Consider the following 18,756-nt stretch of genomic DNA (forward strand, 5'->3'; position numbering starts at 1 on the left):
AAGCTGCATTGGTCTGATAAAAAGGTCACATCTGTGCTGGAGACCTTTAGCATTTTGGAAAGATTGTCTTAGTTTAATATTTTTACACAAAATAACCTACTCTGAGCAGGCTATTGAGGCTACTTCTACGTTTGACAAAGTACATTTTCACAGAGCGCTCATGTACGTAATAATAAAACCTCTCTTGAAAAACTCTACATACTTGTTTACTTTGGATGACATTATTATTCTCCCCAGCCCCCCCTCCAATCTCTCAAGTTTCCATATACTTTATAAACCGTTCCCAAACCTTAAACTACAAGTTCAAATACATTTTTTTTCTTTTTTTTTTTTATTAAAGAAGCCGACTTCTTGGAATTTTTTCATCATTTTATTTTAGAAATAATAAAATAAGACCGTAATATTAATTTAAAAAAAAAATTCTGTACAATCCATGATCTGTGCAGTACATTTTAGGAAGACTTTGATACAATAAAAAAGGCTGCAACCAGAAAATAAAATAGTTATTTACAATGATTGTCAAATGCCTTCGTTGTTCACAATGCAGGAACAGCACGCCAGCGTCGTAGCGAAGATTGGCTAGCGCTGGTTGACCAGGCTGTACCCTTTGACCTTGAAGTCAGGAGCAGCCAGAGTTTAAAGACATTACAGTACATCTTATAACTTTATTACCCCAATATTAAACCGGACCTAACAGGAAATAAAAGAGAAAAATAGAAATGCATGTTCAAACCCCCTTGTCTTCACCCTGCAGAATAAAATCTACATTAAATATGTCAAACCTTCCGAGAGCCTTCCTTGCTTTTTTGTTACTGGAAATCCCGCCACCATTTAGATCATGTTTAATAAATATAATAATAATAATTTACCCACGGTGTAGTCTTTAAGAACAGGTGTGTGTGTGTGTGTGTGTGTGAGAGAGACTTTCTCCAATTTGACGAGCTGGACAACCCCTTGTCTGCTTGAAGGTTGTCATGGGACAAAGCCAAAGGATCGTAGTCCAGGGCTGGGCCCACTCCAGTCAAGAGCCACCAACAGGTCGGGTTAAGGATATCCCAGCTCAGCACAGGTGGCTCTGTCGTTGACGGAGCAACCTGGGCCGAAGCAGGGATATCCTTAACCTGCTCTACTGGCGGTCCTTGTCGTGGACCGCCCCAGCCCTAGTCGATGAATTGTAGACCTTTGACTGCCAGTGGTAGTCGGTTGTCTGGGCGGGAAAGGGTAAATAGGACAGTATCAAGGTGGCATTGCAATAGAAAAGGCGGCAGGGGGTGCCGTGGCTTGGTGTGGTAGAACTACAATGCTTTAGGACATCTCCCAATGGCCTCTCTCAGTAACACGTTTGCTAACCGACAGAGACTTAGAGGACCCAACAAAAACAAGATAAGAAAAAGGAAACACAAACTCACATTGTGTCTTCACATGCAGTGTTCTGGTTAAGACATTGTTAAAAAAATTTTTTTAAAATGTCCCATTTCAAGTATTTCAGGAAGGATAGATACCTTGTAACCGAAAATCCCAGGTTGGTCAGGGATACAATTCTTACACTGGCAGACGCTTCCTTTGTTAAGAGAGAAACGGTCCCACTGGGGGTCTTCGTCTCAATTGCAAACCTAAAAGCCTAAAGGAGGTCTGCTAAGTGTAGTAGCCAGAGGCAGCCTCTTTACCAAAAAAAATTAACCCCTCCAATGCCAATAATTGGTTCCATGACTAAAAAACTTTAGATTTAACCCCCTCCCCCCAGGGAGACAAGCATTATATTTCTACACCGCAAACCGCGTCGGGACAAGAGCGTTGAAATCGGCAGGGGAAGGGAAGGGGGTGTTCGACTTCCTCGCTCGAACAAGTGCAAATTTGCCTGGTGGAGACAAAGGGTTCTCGCACGAAAATATTTTTTTTTTTTAAATAAAATAAAAACAACAACAAATATTAAGAATCTGAAAGCGAGTAACCGTTTCAAATGGTAGTAACTTAAAAAAAAAAAAAAAACACTTTCAACTGAAAAGACCATGCTTAAATAAATAACATATGTCCATAAGCATTGGGAACTTGATGAGGTTTGCAGATGCTTATTAAGCTGGTGCTTTACCTCCATGGCATTTCTTGTCTTTAGGTATATATATATATATATATATATATATATATATATATATATATATATATATATATTTATTATTTGTCTATTTACATTTGGCTTTAAATACAGAGATAGTTGATAAACTTTATCAAAATGTACACTTTCAAAAATAAAATGTACGATGTCCTGGGTTTAACTAAACCCCTGGGGGGTTGGGGGGGGGGAGAGTTAATTGGTTGCTCTGTCGAGCGTTAGAAAGAAGAAGGGGGTGAAAGTGCATAGCGGTCGCTTTCAAGTTTAGAACTGCTTGGCGACTGTCATTTTTATGAATAAGACCCTTTGTGTAATTGCAAATTTGCCCTAGACAAAGAAAATGTATCCCTTCCTTATGTGCCAGAATTTCTTTAACTATATATATATATATATATATATATATATATATATATATATATATATATATATAGTGACACTGTGTGCTCATTTGCATGTCATTTCCCAGAATCCCTTGCTGCAGTGAAAGTGCTGTATGCTGGGTGATAATGGGGAAAGGTGGGGTTGCAGACCTGCCTAAGACATGCAGATGAGCATACAGCTATATTTGCATATTTGCTTTCCTGTGGAGGGTTTTTGTCACTTTTTTTACTCACCATAACTTAACTCAGTATTATGGTTTATATATATATATATATATATATATATATATATATATATACACATATATATATATATATATATATATATCCGAAATACTCCCTTCCACTGTGATATGTTTTGCACTCTTTTTTATTTAATTAGTGCTCACAGGACCTGAGCCCTTTTGTAAGTGAACATGCTGCAATATACAGCTACGCCGAGTAGGACTACACACTCGCAGCTTCCTTTACCTCGTGAACAAAGCTAAAAAAAATATATAAGTTTGGAGCAAAAGGTGCAGTTCCCACCAAAAAAGAAATGGAGCTCAGTGTCATGACCTACAAACCAGGTTACCACCCTTGTTTCTTTCCCCTCCCCCACCCCAACAGGCCCAAAGCCTGCAGTAGAGTGTTCACATGGAAATGTTGGCTACTTACTCTCACTAGCTCTCTTCAAAAGGAGCAGCAATGTTTTATTTCCAGGTTCCGTTGTATTTATTTTTTATTTTTATAGGTAAAACACACCCCCCTTTGGGTATAGTATGATGAAGAAATCTTTTAACAAATAAAAACGGAACAAGTAGCGGGAACTACACCTTAGGTCCTATATCCTTTAAGAAGAAGGAGCTTTGGAAGTTAATGTTAATTTTTAATAGTATGAGGTAATATTTAGACAAACCCCCACCCCAGACAAGCAGTGCACCTTGTCAGCATGGCGTCCTGTATAACGGTTCACTCCACTTTCACACCCACTTTATCTACAGTCGGGCTCCATATCACGGAATACTCTTTGGTTTTGTGGTCGTTGTTGCCGTCAACGATATGAGACTTAGCAGCGGGTAAAATGTAACCTTTCAGCAAACCTTCACCCCGAGTGCGAGCGGTTGGGTTCAGTTTCCATTGGACGTTCTGTTTCTCCTTACTCTAAAAAGGTTTGATCTCCATAAACATCAACAAATCCCAATAACACAACATGGCTCTGATTTTGAAAAATAAACAACACAACTCTCCAAATATCAGTTAATCTAGTGTCAATGCTAGAAAACACCCTTACATTGCAGGACTTTTTTTAAGGGCCAAAGGCCTTCACAAGTTTTCCATTAGAAAAAGATCATTGATTTGAACAAGATGATTTTTAATGGCATATAGTTATTGAAAAGAGCCCAGAGTCTATAGTCCATGTTTACTGTACTTGCCAAGCCATCATCCCCTTCCATGGGAAGGCCCAACACAATGGACATCTTTCTAAGAAAAGGGACGTAGGCTTCATGGTTTACTGCATGGTCGGAAAAAACAATAATTTGCCAAATGACATTGATCGCTACTTATGCATTATACAAAACTTCTGAAAACCCTTCTCTTCCAATGAATTTGTTTGCTGAATGCCATATGCAAGGTTACTATCAACGTATGGTGTCAAACTTGTAGCATAAACTCACGCCAGATACAATAGATATCTTCAACAACAAAAAAGGCTGGCCAACTTTTTAGAAAGGAAAGGTATACAGGGATATACCAAATAAGTAAACATGGGAAGGATGTTGATCCAGGGAGTAATCTGATTGCCAATATTTGGAGTCAGGAAGGAATTAATTTTTCCAGTTATGAGACATCATTGGGTGATGTGTCACTGGGGTTTTTTGTTTGCCTTCCTCTGGATCAAAATATTGTAAATACTAACATAGGATAAAGTATCTGTTGTCTAAATTTAGCATAGGTTGAAGTCGATGGATGGATGTCTGTTGTTCAACCTCGATCTCATGCGATGCCTGTGGTGTTCCCCTCACATCAGAGGTTCTGAGTTTTGCAGCAAGCGAACAAGAAGTGGTTATATCTGAGATTAAGAGCTGCCCCCTCCGCCGACACGGAGAAAAATGTCAATGTGGCTTGCATATGGCGTTTCATACCAAACGAATTCAGAGCCAAACCAAAGGATTGAATCAAAGTTCTCACTTTTCCATGTTTACAGTTATTAGAAACTCTTTTACAGTATCATCTGCTCCAAATAATCATTTCTTCCCAATGTTTTCCATCAGTTCCAAATGATGGGGTTTTTTTTTTTTTTTTTTGTTCTTTCCCCAAATTGTTGTATTTCTTGATACAAGATCAATCCAGCCTCCGCCTCTCCTCTCTGAAAAGAAATTCCCTGCATTTCACAAATATCCACATGCTACAGTACATAGCTGCTGTACCTCTTCCCAACACTCTCTAAGACAGTAGCGGACCTCAGATATCCCACGGGGTATCCTAAGGATAGATTTTGAACTTGCAAAAAAAAATTAAAAAAATTCAAATAATTTCTACATTTCTTTTTTTTGGTATTTGATGATAACCAGTTAACTGTATGCAGACTCCGTTTAAAAAAAATGCTCGTTAAACTTTCATGCATTATGGACACAAATTTGGAATGTGTTGTACACACTTGACCTTGTAGATTTTATTTGCTTAACAGGAAAGGACAGATGTGTGAGGTTTGTGTTTTGGTTGGCTTTCTCCAGGGGGGGAGGGGGGGGAAGGGCCGGGAGAGGGGGGGAGGGGGATATCATTTTCTCACTTCCGCCCACAAAGATAAGTCTTCATTTAAAACCTCATACAAGGCCAGCAGGGCAATTAGGTAGCTGTAGGGTTTTGTGAGGGCTACTCTCGTCCTTCTGGAGAACCTACTGCAAAATGCAGCTATTTTGTGTCTCAGCAGCGTGATATTTCATTAGCTCCACTATGCACTAATTTGCCTGGTCTTTGGTAATTACCTAAGCTGTTTGGAAATAATAACAAATATAGCATGGTTATTACAAATAACCAGATTTAAGCGGCCACTGGTTACCCATCCTCATTCATGTGACTAAAGCGATATGGATTCTACCATACATACCCCATAGCCTGGCAATTCATGGCCAACAGCCCACCACTGTGATGGCAATTTGTTTCCAACATGGTTGAAACACTGATACAATAGAAAAACGACATCCCCCAGCAGAACAAAGTGTGGGTACATGTAGTTAGCAGCAGTTTACAATTTAAGGCAGATATTTGCCTATTGTTATGCCATTAAAAAACGGACTTGTTCCCAATATAAAGCAATATTATGGAGAAGTTGAAAACTCAACCAAGCTTGCCTGCAAGTTCAAGTTTTGTCAAAAAATAACAATATACATAATTTATGTTACAACATATTATGTGCCTTCTAGTTACGTTTAGACATCTTTAGTGCTTCGTCTTCATTTCCAGCTGTCTGTCCTTTTTAAACGAGCTGCATATATATCCATAGTAGCAACAGGTGTAGGGGGAAGTATCTCCCATTATCATGTGTGAACCAAGGGGGTACTACAATATATTGCGATCAATCGTGACATTTTCCATAGCATCCTTGTACAACAATTCGCCACATATCACAACACATTGCGGGAGCCGGTCCCGTGGCATGGGACACCATCTATATGTTCTATAAATTCCCCCAACCCACACCTTTTTAGACCTGCAGTTGCTTTCCTGCGTACATATGCCAGCCTTGGTTACTCAGGGCTGCTTTCCTCTGATACCTCTGTCCAACAGTACCATTATCTGAAAACTGCATTGAGCCCATGTTCAGCATTAGGCGCTGACCGACCAACTTGACGAGTTGAAGGTAGCAGTTTATGAGTCATATTTCGGATTCTCGCCTTAAAGGTCGTGGCTCGAGAGGAACTTGGTTGTGATGGTCCATATCGGGATGCATGTCCGTGCTCATGCTTTCTGGTACCCCATTGTCACTGCCTTCCTCCTCTTTGCTGGTGAGCGATACTTCATTCTCGTAGCAAAAAGTGTTGGCATTCGAAAGAATGTACTTCTTCTGTGCTAAGTCCCTGGCACTGCAAAGGGGCGTGTTGGGCACTTCGTATGTTTTGTGGAACCGGGAATAGTCCACTTTATAATAATTCTTTTCTTCAAAGAGTACAGGCTCATACCGGTGACCCCAGAGGATTTCATTAGCCAGGTAGGAGCTACGACACTGAGTGGTCATTGCGGTAGCTTCCACCATACCTTCCAGTATCACAACTATTTCAAAGTCGGAATTGTCCAAGTCTTGTTTACTTAAGTCGTACAAAGGGCTTTCTTCATCGATTTCATGGACAATGGTAATCGGGGAAACTAGGAATATGCGGTCTATCCCACTGTCAAAACCGACGTTAATGTCTATTTGATCCAAGGGGATGTACTCCCCTTCTGACGTGATGCGGGATTTGAGGAGCTGGGCTCGCACGTGGGCTTCCACGAGGTGGCTTTTCCGCAGATTTCCCACGCGCCACATTAAGCACAGCTTCCCGTCTCTCATGGCTATCACAGCATTGTCACTGAACACAAGCGTCTCGTTTCTCTTTTTAGGCTTGGCCATCTTAGCCATGACAGCACCTATAATGAAGGCGTCAATGATGCAGCCCACTATAGATTGGAAAACCACCATGAACACCGCGATGGGGCACTCATCCGTGACGCATCGGAAACCATAGCCAATTGTCGTCTGCGTCTCAATGGAGAAGAGGAAGGCCGCTGTGAAGCTGCTGACTTGGGTAACGCACGGTTTGTGGTTTTCTGGGGCCCCCAAATCCTCGTGAAGAAGAGCAATCAACCAGAAGACACAGCCAAAGAAGAGCCAAGAGAGGATGAATGCAAGGCAAAAGATGACCAGCATCCACCGCCAACGAATGTCCACACACGTAGTGAAGATATCAGACAGGTAGCGCTGTCCCTTCTCGCTCACGTTGATGAAGTGGACATTGCAGTGCCCGTCCTTTTTGACAAAGCGGCTACGGCACTGTTGCCGGGTGTGGATCTTGCTCTTGCCATTCCCATACCCATTGGCAACTGCCATGGCGGCCAGCTTCATCCCGTCCTCTTCCGAAGACACAACGCTATAGCGGTTGGTTCGCACGCTGCCCATCACTTCAGTTGGGGACGGCGGTACTTCTGCTTTTGAAAACAGTCTTAGTTTCTGCAAAACCCTTTGGAGAAACAGTTTTGAAAGCGCACAGGGAACACACACAGGGGAAAAAATAGAGAGATTTCTGTCTCCGGGCGTCCTCAGTGGTACCAAGGATGGTCTTCTGGCATTTGCAGCTGTCTTAGCAGACTCTCATTGTCATGTAGACATCATGTCCTGCAAGAAAACAGAGACGTTATGTCAAAACATGAGGAAGCAGAAACGTAAATCTCCATCCTGGATGCACCTTCCTGTTTTGTATCAATTGGAAACAATCCCTTAACGCCTTCTCCTCCTAAATCCACCGATACTTGTACAGGGAGACTGGGGTTAATCTGAAGCCGCTAATATAGAGACTATCTCTGATAATAACCAAATGTCTGGAGTTCCTTATTGCACTCAATGGTACCACAACACCATGAATTATTGGGGTCAGTTTGAGCTATTGCTAGGGCATTAAAATACTAAATAAAAGTATACAAATAGGTACGAGGGCAATGTATTAGGAGAGACGCTGTATGCACACTATGTTTTCTGTATACATCACAAAGCTATTTGCCACTCTTTGCAGACTCATAAGACATAAGGTGCACAGCCCACACAACTGAACTAAATCCAAATAAAATAGAGAAATAAGACAGCTGCCCTCCAGTCTATTCATAGTAAACTCAACGATAGCTAGCAAGAATGAAATAGCAAAACAAAAAGTGGTAATTACCCATGGTCACTGTAATGCCACATCTGTGTGTCTGCGCAAACTTGTATTATATCAGTGTGTGTGCGCGCAAACTTGTATCATATCAGTGTATCTATATATAAATGAGAGATATCGAGAGAGAGAGTGAGAGAGATATCAAGAGAAAGCGATATCAAGAGCGAGATATCTAGATATCGAGAGAAATATATATTGAGAGAGGTATTGAAAGAGATATCGAAAGAGAGATCGAGACAGAGATCGAGACAGAGAGAGATATCGAGATCGAGACAGAGAGAGATATCGAGATCGAGAGAGAGAGATAGAGACACAGAGAGAGATAGAGACACAGAGAGAGATAGAGAGAGATAGAGACACAGAGAGAGATAGAGACACAGAGAGAGATAGAGAGAGATAGAGACACAGAGAGAGATAGAGAGAGATATCAAAAGAGAAAGATAGAGAGAGAGAGTATCAAGAGAGAGAGAGATATCGAGAGAGGGAGAGATTCAAGAGAGAGAACTCATGATAGATAGGGAGAGCTCGAGAGAGCTCGAGAGAGAGAGGTATATCAAGAGATCAATGTTGTGGTCTGACATAAGCCTCACTGGAGGCCAAAACGTTGACCCTACAACAATCAATTCTTCACGAGTGGTGTGACTGTTTGTATGAACTTTATTTATATTGTACATTAAAACATTTTGCTGGTTTACAGTGCACACATACAGTACATACAGTATACATGCACACACACCAGCAGGTATATAATACACAAACATACACACACCACGAGCAGGTATATAATACACACACAGACACACACCTACTAGCAGGTATATAACACAGACACACATACACACCCACCAGCAGGTAAATAACACACACACACCGACACACACACACAACCAGCAGGTATATAATACACACACAGACACCTACACCCACCCGCAGGTATATAACACACACAAAGCATATTTATAAATAGTATATGATAAAGAAACCATATATTTCACGTGGCTAAGAATAGACCATGCCCTTTCCCTGGGAAATCATTGTACATAATCTTCCAAAACAAAAATCAATAATTGCGGAGTATTTATTTCCTTACTCGTTGCTGCCTGCCTCCGTTACACGGACCCCTCACCAGCTCTGCTCCCCCGAGTACCATTACCCACAGGCTGACCTCGCTGCTGCCCCCGACATGACATGTCTCCTGCATGTTATTCATTATCCGACGCCTTCTCACGCACACACAGACCGCATTTGCTTTATTTTGTTTTCTCCGCCGTTGCAATCAAGTATCTTATTACTCTGGAAGCGAAGGGGTTAAACCAGGGGGGCTGAACTCCAGTCCTCAAGCCCCCACCAGATCAGGTTTTTAGGATATCACTGCTTCAGCACACAAGGCTCAATCAGTCCCAGTTTCAGCACAGACGGCTCAATCAGGCAATCAATCTCTGTTACTGTGCTAAAGCTAGGTTATCCAGAAGGCCTGACCTGTTGTTGGGGGGGGGGGAGGGGGGCGGAGGACTGGAGTTGAGCCCCCCCGGCCTAAGGCACGGGGAGATAGAGGCAATCATTTACTCTTGAAGCGAAGGGGTTAAACCAGGGGTGCTCAACTCTGGTCCTCAAGCCCCCAAAACAGGTCAGGTTTTCAGGATATCCCAGCTTTAGCACAGGTGGCTCAGACAGAGGCTGAGGCGGAGACAGATAATCTGATTGAGCCACCTGTGCTGAAACAGGGACTGATTGAGCCACTTGTGCTGAAGCTGAGACTGAGTAAGCCATCTGTGCTGAAGCAGTGACAGCCAAAAAGGCGAAGGGGTTAAACCAGGGGTGCTCAACTCAACTTCAGTCCTCAAGCCCCCCCAACAGGTCAGGTTTTCAGGATATCCCAGCTTCAGCACAGGTGACTGAATCAGAGGCTCAGCCGACTGAGCCTCCTGTGCTAAAGCAGAGGCTGATTGAGCCACCTGTGCTGAAGCTGGGATATCCTGAAAACCTGACAGGGTGGGGGGGGGGGGGGGGGGGGGGGGGGGGCTTGAGGACTGGAGTTGAGCCCCCGTGGGTTAAAGTATATAAAATGGCATACTTTGATTTTCAGCTGTAATAAAAGGTCTGCTCTTCTCTAACGTCCGAGTTGAACAAGGTATTTCCAAAACCAGAATGGCACTGCCCAGAAATCCTTCATTGGCAGACACAGCACGAACTTTTGCACTAAATAATAATGGCACGTTATTTTCCCCCACAATATCACTGCTTGTTGGGGTATTTACAAACATAAAATTCGGCTATCTTTTTTAAAAAGACAGGACATTTTTTACAATGCCTCTCTCCTACATATATAAATATATGTTGCTTATTGTTAAGACACAATCCAAAAGCCCCAGCGTTTAACAAGCCACTGGTCTAAGCCCCCCAACAGACCACTTAGATTGTAAGCTCTTCTGGCAGGGTCTCCTTTTGCCTTATATTGTCATTTACCTGTCGCATCTTATCCCCATTGGTTGTAATGTATTTACCTTATATTGTCATTTTGTACCGCGCCGCGTACACTGTTGGCACTATATAAATCCAATTACACATACATTACACTCAATTAGTGGAAAGATATACCATGGTCAACGTTTGAAATTCCTAAAATACACACACCAGACAGAAGCCATCACTTCCTACCCCGAGCTTTTCTTTCCTTCCCTTTGTTATTTCGCAAGAGCGCGCGCCTAAATACACCAGTCATCTCTCAAAACCGCCGTGCCGCGGCCAGAAAAACCCGCCAGCCACACAACGCGGACACTTCGTACGGCAAACAGGGTTAATCTCCATCAGGCCTGGCAGCTTTAATTGTACAGTACTAGGATTAAAATGATACCTTTTAATTACCCGTGTTAAAAAAAAAGCCATTCAGTTAGTATCTAGACTCACACCTGCTCACGTAGCCTCCTCTTGAAATACAAAGTAATTTGCTGTCCTGCCAACATGCCTCATCCCCCCCCTCCCCACCCCCAAAAAATAACTAAATCCAGGAAAGCCCACAACCCCACCCCACGTCAAGATCAGCTTATAACCCGCAGGACCTTCCTAATTAAATCAACACGCTGCGTTATAAAGCCACCCTGAGGCTGTCACCCAAGGTAGTCGCCACTCCCTTATGAATGGCCGTTGCTACAATGTTAACTTGTCAGCAGCTTCCATTAATGGCCCCATATTGAATATGTGCCACACGAGACACATCGTTCTTTGGAAAATCCCAATAATTACACCTGCTGAATTCAATGCGTCCCTATGTTCTTATATTGTGCTCCAAAGTGCATGGATTTTTCCAGTCCCTGCCCCGAGGAGCTTATGATGACCCGGGAGATAACGTACACTCACAGAGAGTGGACAATGGGCTTCCAACCAGGCCCAAAAGCCAGCCCCTGCTAAGCACCAACAGAGAAGTGACTGTGATGGACATACCCCGTTGGTTAAAACGATAGGCAGCCGAGGTGACTAGGTGAGCAAATCAAGTAAGTTTATGGTGATGTTGGCGTAAGTCTAACAAAAGCTGGTTTTCTTTAAGGAGAGGGGATGTATTTTTGGCTGGAAGAGTATAACGATATTCAAGGACAGCTTCACTAAGGTCAGCTACCGGGTAAGGCACCAAAATGGGAGTTAACGGCCGTTCAAGTATGGTAACCCATTATGGATCTTAATGAATAACCGCCCCTCAGTACCAGAGGTTAAAAAATGTTAAAAAATTAGCTCTGTTCCTACAAATGTACTACATCCAGATGACTGTAACTGGCCCTTTTGGCAGCAAAGGAGTTAAACATAAGGCAATCTTGATTTTTTTTAAGTAATAGCGCCGGTTAGAAGAAGCCCAGCGCTTATTCCCCAATTGCTTCTGAATCACATACCACACATTTTTGGTGTCAAACGACTTCCACTATATGAAGCATTAAACAGTTACCAGTACAGCCTGTCGGAAAGAAGCTGGATTTCAGACCCCTCCACCCCTCCTCTTGTGGGCATTGTTGGACGCTGGATTTTGGAATGAATGAAAACTTTAGTATGGAGGATTCAAACCACCAACTTCCTAAAATAATATGCATGTGTTTGAATTCCACAATTTGCTAAACCTCCTATTAATAACGCCTCCTGCTCTAAAAATAACTTGCTGCCATGGCTAGGCCTGTCATGCTTTCCATAGGTGCAGAATTGATTAGTCCCAGATATACATTACTATTCAAATTAGCAGCTAGACAAACTTTGCGTTTTTTTTTTTTTAGTTTTTTTTTAAAGCTTTGGAAAAGCCTTGAAACTTAAATAATACAACTGGAAAATAAATGAATTATCATCAAGTAACCCTTGTCAAGTTTTCCCATCGGTGCAGATATTACATCCAGATCAACATTATAGTAGGACTCGGTAGCTACCAAAACGTTGTTGGCCTTTTTAATGACATGCAGTAGTAACAAGGCACTGCAGGAGTTTGGTTAGCAATAAAAAAAAATGGAAGCTGCATCATTTTAAAGTTCAAAGAGCAATTCACTGGTTAACCACTGCAGTTTAGCTATAAGGCACCCAGTGCAGTTGTTTAGAAATGGTTTTAAGTTGATCCAACAGAAGACTTGTACTCCTACATGTGACTGTTATACAAGAAATCCACGGCAAAATGCTGTACGTCTACAATACTGTACGTGAAAGTCTGGGCAGCGAATTTGTTGAACAGCTGTAACTACGGAAGACATCTGAACACCGGCTTGGGAGTTTAGAAATGCTTAAATACTTAGCATTTTTCCTTAACATTTTCATTAGATATGCGGGCGTTAAGCAGGAACTTAAGAGTTAAAACCTCAAGACGTCAGCAGGTTGCAATGACATATATCAACATAGCAGACCGGGGAAGGCTCTGCTGGGATATTTCAAATGTTGCCCTACGGAGAAAAGGACTCAAAGTATTAAAGATATGTTCTAATACAAGGGGGCTCAACGCCAGTCCGCGAGACACCTCCCCTCCCCCCACCGGTCAGGTTTTAAGGATATCCCTGCTTCAGCACAGGGGATTGGCTGGTTACAATTCAGTCATTGTTGCTGGAATAATAATAATAATATATATATATTCTAGGGCAATAGCGCTCCAGTGCAGTCCTTGATGCCACCCCAAAACGGGTCAGGGTTTGATGAAATCCCAGCTTCAGCACGAGCCACTGATTGAGTCACCTGTGCTGAAGCTGGGATATCCTGAAAACCTGACCAGTTGGTTTAGTCTCGAGGACTGGAGTCCAGCGCCCCTGTCCCAATACAACACAACCCGTTAATTTTCCTGAGCAGCAACAATGTGCGCCCTTTGCATTGCAATATGACAGTTCAGCAATATGTTGTGCACAACACTTGTTGCAAGCCAACTGCATGCTGGTAAGACCTGCGCCAGAAGAGTTCTAGTATAGGGGATTAGAAAAACAGCAGGTATATACAGACCTGTTTGACTGCTATTCAAGCTATCTGCGTTACCCAACCCTAATTGCTTGTGGATAGGGGTTTGCAGTTTGACAATCACACTTACCTATTTTTTCATTTCATGCAAGAACCCCCCCCCCCCCCCGCCCCGCTCCATAGCACATCAAAATAAACTTATTCTTGAAAGAAGGGAAGGGGGTGTCTGCTTATTTTTGACGCTCTTCTCCACGTTTTTAAAAAAACCAACAAAAAACAGGCTGCAATATATAAGAGTGCCGAGTAGAACTACTACACAATTCCAACTGCCTAGACCATCAATATTGGATTTCCTTTAAGGTATTGCTTTGGAATGCGTTGCAGACCCCTCCGTGCAACCAAAGGGTTAAGTTGCCTTTCCTCCGCCATGTGTAAAGGATTTTGGACGTGCATAGGATACTCGTTACTGTTATACGGTGCAGCATGTTCATACATCGCTAGGCAAAAATAAATAAATGATATATACATACATACATCAATGCATACACCATTGTCGAACACAGCTGGCAAAAGCCTGCTAAGATCTGAATGTTTGACCAAAGAAGAGGGCTGATTATTTCTGGTTTTACACGGTTGGGATCAGGGAGCCCTGGGACAAGGAGTTTGCTGATGGTCGCTCCGAGCAACTATTCCCCAGCCGACACCACAAAGCTAACATGTTGCTATGCGAGTGCTTCATTGCTACTGTACAATGCACCTGCAAGCCAGCCTCCCCTGCCTTCTGCACACAGAGGCACGCTTGTTTGCAGTGAGACGATAACAATACTTAAGTTAATGTTGTTTTATTGGCTCATGCTGCTCAGGGTAAAAATAAAATACAAATTTGAACAGATCGCTTTTGCCCAGTGTGTAAAATCCGGAGCTAAATAATAACAAGCCGAGAGCTACATTCTTTGAGTGCAAGCTCCTGTGGTCAGGGACTGTTTACTATACATATCTATGTCCCGGTCGATATTCCAAAGTGCATTGTTCTCAAATGTGTACCCCTCGTGTAACGAAGAATATTAATAGTCCCCGATTTCCTTTCTTAACCCTGATAAATCAGGCATCAAAACGGTGTTACGTGTGTGCAGTTTAACCAGTAACACCTCTGCTTAATACTGTTCTGACTTAATCCAGGCAGAAACGTACAGTGCGGACAGCTCTCTCAATAATATAAACACCTGCACAAAAGCATTAATAGACAAATAAAGCCTATATATAAAAGTGTCTGTATGGCACTGCTATTTAATATATATATTACGCTTTAGAATTATTAGTGCTGTATTGCCCCTCTCTGTATAAGTAACTTGCCACTGTTTTCTCACCTTAATGTGCAGCAGCTTTCAAGTGATGACAATTTCGAGAAGTTACAAGTCCTATCAGTAGGGTGTGCATTGTAAGTTTTGGCTCTGCGGTTGGAAAAGCAAACAGCTTTACAAAACCAGGAGGAAACAGTGGATCGACGGAGCCTACTGTGCTACAAGAGTGGTGTATGATTAATATATATATATATATATAATCATTTATTCTGCGCTATATATGTGTGTGTATATATCTATATCTATAGATATATATATAAATATATAGATATAGATATATACACACACATATATAGCGCAGAATAAATGATTTCTTCAGTATTAGGTGATACCTTTTTATTGGACTAACAATTTGTCATAGGACAAGCTTTCGAGAGTTCTCCTCTCTTCTTCAGGTCAAGCAACTGGACTAACACGGCTATTTTCTGCTATATACACACACACACACACACACACACACACACACACACACACACACACACACACATTTTTTTCTAAAGTCCCAGAGTGCCTGCTTCCATCTTTTCTATATTCCAGTTTTCAGTGGAGTGCCACATATAATATATACATACACACATATAAGTATAATACTACAGATGGGATAAGTGTATCAAGACAAAATACGTAACACTACGAGATAGGAGTCCCTGCGCCACAGATCTTGTAATCTAGTCATCAAGGTAATACAACGGTTTACAAAACCTATATCCGCATCCACCCAGATGTGCAAACAGAGAAAGACAATACTTTGTTGTTTCATCAAGAACCTTCGTGGAGACTAAAGTTATTATGCTGTATCCACTGCAAGTCACCAGCCAGCAAAAATACTTGTGGTTTTATTTATTGGCTATCTGATATTTTCAAACAATATCCCAAGACCTGTTCCAGTCTCCCAGGAATAGAAGCTACTTAGATACAAAGAGAAAATACCTTGTGCATGAAGCCAATGGCGTGAAACCCACAAGTGGTCCCCCAAGCATGATAAAGGGTGCCATCTTTGTGGTGGCAAAAGCTTGCATTTTATCCCATGGTTTCCAGGCTAAGGTTTTGTACAGTGTCTGACAGCAGAGCCGGGGCCAAGTTCTAATGTGGAAATTGTACAGTTATCTGTGCAAGTTACATCAGCCCAGGTCTAGCAAAAGCATCTCCTAATCACCACCTAGCTTGGACATTGCAACACCTACAACACAATGCAGAACTCTGCCTTGTACTGTGATACTCAGAGGGCTATAGGGTTTCATAGGGAAGCTGCTATTTCCTATGTATTATTTCAGCTGTCATGAGTCAAGTTCAAAATGATGCAACATCCCCCAAAAAGAACAAAGTCATTTTAAACCACAGTGTCCCTTGGTTTAATCATGTCCAAATCCCACTTATTTTGGAAAATAGAGGGAAATGTCAAAGTAGTGATCTATCGAAAAAGCATTTGCAGAAAGAAAAAGAAAAAAGAAAAAAAAGCACAGATGTCAGTAAAATAATGTGCAATGATTGAGATTCATTCTCTTTTAAGAAATTCCAACTCATGTCCTCCCTTCCTCTGGAAAATGCAAGATCTTGAATCTAACAGCTGGTGCAAGGAAAAGTTATGAGCACAAACAGATGCTGGAATAAGATCCCTCTGCCTGCTGCCCAACTGTTCCAAGCATGATCATATATTTTTAGCCACAGAATAATACAGATATCAGAAGGAAAGAACCAAGATCCCTTCCTCCCTTCCTGATCCGAAACCAACCCAGCAACAATCTGCAGCAGCAAAAAAATAAAATTAAAATCAGATCTCCATTTATTAAGGTGTATTCCTGATGATGATCAATAATAAAAAATAAAAATAATAATAATCCAGATTATAAATGTAAAATATACAGCTATAGGGGACTTACCTGATATGTGGAAATGATGTATTAACACAGAAGTAAAGGGGGAAACATAAGATCCAGTGTTGATTGCTTGTGGATAAAGTGAGAAACCCAAATCCAAATGTTTCAATGGACAGACACTTTGTATCTAACACCCTGCTGATCAGTGGATCTCTCATTCAGATCCTCTGCCTGGCTGATGCCAGTACCATGTGGTTTTAAAGAGCTAGCCGGCTGGACACGCCCCTCGCTGAGTCTCCCGGCCAATCAGGAAGCAGGGGGGCGGCCTGACTGACAGCAGAGGGTCAGGATGCCTTTCAAGCAAGTTGGTTTGCCGGAGGCAGCCTTGAAGAGTTGAGCTCCGGCCCTGCACAGGGACAGCTTCTGTTAGGAACAATTATGCAGAAAGGGGAAAAATCCCATGCAATTTAAAATATATATATATATCTAATAACAATAGCATGTTCTTGTATAGCACTGCTAGTTTTATGTAACAAAGACATTTTGCAGGCACAGGTCCTTGCCCCATGGAGCTTACAATCTATGTTTTTTGGTGCCTGAGGCACAGGGAGATAAAGTGACTTGCCCAAGGTAACAAGGACGTGACACCAGGAATTGAACCAGTTTCCGCTGCTTCAAACTCAGTGCCAGTGAGGCCGAAATGAATTCATTTAATTTTGATTATAAATGATTATTAATTTTGATTATAAATAATTAATTAATGAGAATCCACACCCCACCCCCTTGCCTGCATGGCTTTCTGGCAGTGCAGAGTTAATGCAAGAAATAGCAATACATATGTACGTGTATTTGTGTTTAAAATTGAAACACGTGGGATTAATATGTTAAATCACAACCAAAATCCAAAATAACAAAAAAAAAAGAAGCTTCCCTACCTGAGAGGCCTCTTACATTACAGAAAAGTGGAATTGTAAGTTTGTAAAACAAATTTTAATAAGTGGTATTCTGTACCCCTCAATAACATCACAGGTTGACAACCGGTTATAAAAATACAGTTTTCCACACTATTTTACACTGTAGGGTCTACCCAGACTGTCCTATAACCTGTTCCTCTTCTCCTGTGTGTGTTGATATTTTTGTAATTGAAGTCCGGGGAACGTGTATTGAAGCTGTGAAGAGATTTAACGAGAGAGACCGCCAATACGGATCTGGTTTATTCTCTGCGGTAGATAAAATCACAAATATAAGGCTGCGGACATTTATTCGATCTGCGTCCTTACAGTATCTACAGTATCAAATATTGGCAAAGCCCACGCAACATTTTCTTACAGAAAGCCGTCAGAATTAGGATATGGTGAAAAGCCAAAATATTGGGGAATTCTCCGAAATATACGCACGGAGCCCATACATTAATAGATTTTTCGTCCACCCGACGCGCGGATCTAAACCCGGTCTAATAATTCAGACGCAATGGGTCCATGTTGGAGAAGAGTTTACCGCTTACTGTATTTTAGTATTAGTTCATAATTATTATTACACGCTAATGATAAGAATAACCATTTGGTAGAGGTACAGGGATGGTCTGTGTCACACACACACACAGCTGTCACTTTCGGCGTTCACACTTCTAGTGGCCTTTAATACAGAGCCCATTTTGCTACACAATTCCCCGCTCAATGTCAACATGTAAACCGAAGGCTATGCCCATATCAAAGTAATATAAAGTATTATAGAGTGCAAGCTCACGTTCCCAGTCACTTCAGTCCATAGAACATGATCACTGGTTGTACTGAATTCCCC

At 41.8% G+C, this 18,756-nt stretch overlaps 1 protein-coding gene across 1 annotated transcript; it reads right to left on the reverse strand.

The window, feature by feature from the left end:
* Nucleotides 1-363: 363 nt before the first annotated feature.
* On the reverse strand, nucleotides 364-17,200 carry KCNJ2 (potassium inwardly rectifying channel subfamily J member 2). The gene is made up of 2 exons (XM_075580096.1): nucleotides 17,020-17,200; nucleotides 364-7,843 (listed from the first exon to the last, which is right to left on the reverse strand). Exon 2 carries the CDS (start codon nucleotides 7,625-7,627, stop codon nucleotides 6,350-6,352), a length of 1,278 nt encoding a protein of 425 aa, XP_075436211.1. The 5' UTR covers nucleotides 7,628-7,843; nucleotides 17,020-17,200; the 3' UTR covers nucleotides 364-6,349.
* Nucleotides 17,201-18,756: the final 1,556 nt, after the last annotated feature.

Source organism: Ascaphus truei, chromosome 22 (assembly GCF_040206685.1).
Source record: "Ascaphus truei isolate aAscTru1 chromosome 22, aAscTru1.hap1, whole genome shotgun sequence".
Taxonomy (NCBI): Eukaryota; Metazoa; Chordata; class Amphibia; order Anura; family Ascaphidae; genus Ascaphus; species Ascaphus truei.